The sequence below is a fragment of the Galeopterus variegatus genome, unplaced genomic scaffold, assembly GCF_000696425.1.
Source record: "Galeopterus variegatus unplaced genomic scaffold, G_variegatus-3.0.2 Scaffold458, whole genome shotgun sequence".
Taxonomy (NCBI): domain Eukaryota; kingdom Metazoa; phylum Chordata; class Mammalia; order Dermoptera; family Cynocephalidae; genus Galeopterus; species Galeopterus variegatus.
Genome location: NW_007726569.1, coordinates 384497 through 387800, shown reverse-complemented (window position 1 = coordinate 387800; position 3304 = coordinate 384497). Strand labels below are relative to the sequence as shown.

General features: G+C 45.7%; 1 protein-coding gene across 2 annotated transcripts in view; it reads left to right on the top strand.

Annotated features, from left to right (window-relative positions):
* Positions 1 to 184: 184 nt before the first annotated feature.
* TCTEX1D1 (Tctex1 domain containing 1) overlaps positions 185 to 3304 on the top strand; it is a 27496-nt gene continuing 24376 nt past the window's right edge. Inside the window, exons 1-2 of one of the 2 annotated variants that reach the window (XM_008569001.1) lie at positions 185 to 400; positions 2052 to 2189. In XM_008569001.1, the coding sequence (XP_008567223.1) occupies positions 2071 to 2189 (119 nt within the window). In that variant the 5' untranslated portion in view covers positions 185 to 400; positions 2052 to 2070. Of the gene's footprint in view, positions 401 to 941; positions 1027 to 2051; positions 2190 to 3304 lie in introns of those variants that run through there. The other variant, XM_008569000.1, reaches the window with a different exon arrangement.

The following is a 3304-nucleotide window of genomic DNA, read 5'->3' as shown; positions in this document are numbered from 1 at the left end:
GAGGGCCGCGTCCGCGGTGGAGCAGCCGCCCAGCCGCCCGGCCTGCGGTGAGTGCGTGCACGCTCTCCACAGCGCCGCGCCGAGGGGCGAGCGGCCCTGCCTGGACAAACAGCCTGCCGGGCTCTGACCTCTCCTCCGCCTTCCTCGTCCTGCCCCCAATGAGAGAGTGACCCCGAATTGGGGGACTGGAAGTGAGTCCTGGCCTTTGGCCCCTCGCCTGCCCCCGTGGCTGGACTTCGAGGGTGGTGCCCAACTCAGCGGCCAGCACGGCCACCTCCGGAACCTGAGCAGCGCGAGGCCTGAGCGGCCTTTCTGTGGCCGGCCGCAGCCCTGGGGACCTCCAGGCTCCAACTTGGCCTTTGCGGGACAAGGCTGGCCTGCGGGGCAGCTTGAGAAACAGGTGAGGAGGCCGAGGTCTGTCCGTGTGACTTTGGAGCGGAACCTGAAGGGCCCACTTCATCAGGCGCAGCGTGTCTCTCCACACACACAGACTCACTCACGCGCACAGGCTCCTACACACAGGCGCCCGCACACACGCTCGCGAACACTCACCACACAGGCGCGCAGTCACGTGTACTCACGCCGCACTGCCTCCCTCCCCAACACGGTACCCCTGCGCCATTTGTGTGCCCTTGCGTACCCTGGCCTGTCCTGTCCTGACGCTGAGGACACCGGGTTTTAGGGTGTGTTCTGGTCCGTCCTGCCCACTGACTGCCAGCCCCCTTGAAGGCAGAGATTCTCTATCTTAGTTCTGTTTTATTGTCTAGCGCAGCGTCTCCTTGTTAGGGCTCTCAGACTGACACACTGTGAAATAATTTAAATGAATACGTAAGTTTGTAGGTAGGCACTGAGGGCATCAGAGTTATGGTCCAAGTTCTGAGAAGTCCAATGCTACTACCAGCTTTTAACAAGCATTCGTGAGAAGGANAGCGGCCTTTCTGTGGCCGGCCGCAGCCCTGGGGACCTCCAGGCTCCAACTTGGCCTTTGCTGGACAGGGCTGGCCTGCGGGGCAGCTTGAGAAACAGGTGAGGAAGCCGAGGTCTTGTGACTTTGGAGCCCACTGAAGGGGGCCCACTGAATCAGGCGCAGCGTGTCTCTCCACACACACAGACTCACACGCACAGGCTCCTTCACACAGGCGCCCGCACACACACACCACACAGGCGCGCAGTCACGTGTACTCACGCCGCACTGCCTCCCTCCCCAACACGGTACCCTGCCCCATTTGTGTGCCCTTGCGTACCCTGGCCTGTCCTGTCCTGACGCTGAGGACACCGGGTTTTAGGGCGTGTTCTGGTCCGTCCTGCCCACTGACTGCCAGCCCCCTTGAAGGCAGAGATTCTCTATCTTGGTTCTGTTTTATTGTCTAGCGCAGCGTCTCCTCGTTAGGGCTCTCAGACTGACACACTGTGAAATAATTTAAATGAATACGTAAGTTTGTAGGTAGGCACTGAGGGCATCAGAGTTACGGTCCAAGTTCTGAGAAGTCCAATGCTACTACCAGCTTTTAACAAGCATTCGTGAGAAGGAGGTAGATTTTCCAATAAATTACTTCGTTAAAAGGTGTTCTGTTTGCTCTTTGTAAAGTAAATCACTGTTGCTTGGACGGGGAGCCTTTGGGGAAGACGGTTAATTTTAATTTTTAAAGTAACAGCAACAACACCAAATATTAATTAGTGAACTTTTATCAAGATTAAATATGGGAGGGGGCAATAAAAAATATTGGGTTTGGGTGTGGGATAGCATCTTTTTCTACACACGGTTATCTTTTCTCAGTGACTTTCTCCCTCTTTGCCAGTTAAGCATTTTTTGCTACAGCTTAATATCTGCTTATGTGAATTAAATATATTAGTGCATAAATAAAAGTTTTCAAAGTTATCATATTTCTAGTTATACTGACCAGAATAACAAAAAATGCTATGTATTGCTCTTGAGGAAACCCCACTTCCCTATTCCAAAAATGGTAGAAGTATCTGTGTACTTTATTTGGGATGAGTGTCTGTTATACTAACTACAATGTTTTCATATCTTTCTTTTGCTATTTTCCCAGGAGTCTTCTTCTGTAAGTTATGATGATGTCAGACATTGCTAAAGACAGAGCTGCTCATTCATTGAAGAAAAGGGGGAGTATGACTTCTCTCAGTAGTCATGAATTCCCGCGGAAGGAAGTGCACAGGCGCTCTAAAGCGTGAGTAACTGAAGGTCTGATGATTTAAATATAATTACTGAAGAAACAGGTTCATAATGTTTATCAGAAGAAAATAAAATTCCTTGGGGACATAAAAAGAGAGAAAATGGGCAAGTACAAAGTTCAGGTCATCTTTAGGGACCGTATTATAGAGAGAGAAAACTTAAGTGATATGTTGATTCTAGCAGCATTTTTACTATTTCAAAGACTACCCCCAGAAAATCCCCTCTTCTCAAAAGAACGCTAAATGCAATGTATGCCAGCTACTCTTACATGGCTCTTGAATTCTCCTCAATATTATATAACTACATAGTTTTCACATTTTTGTAATCAATATATACATATACAATGTACTCAACATTATTTTATACAGATTTTATAATGGGTTGTTATAGTCTTTGTTCATATCCTTTTAAATAGCTGCATGTATTTTGTCAATTTGTAATTTTGTGCAAGTTAACCATTCTCCAATTATTGGGCATTTTAAGTTTGTTTCCACTTTTTTTCTTTTTCACTATATAATAAATCTCTGCGTAGTTGTTTCCCAGCAATATAATCAGTGGATAAAAGGGTAATAGCTACATTTATTTGGCTTTGCTACATACTGCATTTGCTCTCCTAAAGAGATAAATTGGTGTTTAACACTTTCTTTTTGACTGCTATTGGAAAGAAAATAGAACAAATTATCTGATGTAGCAGTCAATTAATTTATATAATAGACTTTCCTTCTTGATAGTTTTCACAAAACTGAAGGATGTAGTATATTAATTCCCATGGTTGGGAAGCAGAAACTGGTGTGTCCTGCAGAACAGAGACAAGAAGAACTGGAATAATTGGAATTCTGTAGTCAAAATCATCTTATTCTCAGTGTATTAATGCACCTATTTACAATTCCACTTTCCAGCCCTGGAAGTTTGTGGATTGCAAGTACAATCTCCCTTTTGTAGAGGGGAAACTGAATATAAAGGAGTAGCAATCCTAGTACATGTCAGAAGTAAAAGTGGGAGAATACAGTAATTAATCTTTATAACTTTGCTTCTGATCCTAAGCTATTCTAGCTGCTAATTCCAATATTTAAGTGTACAAGTTCTTTTAAAAATCATTTAAAAATAGTT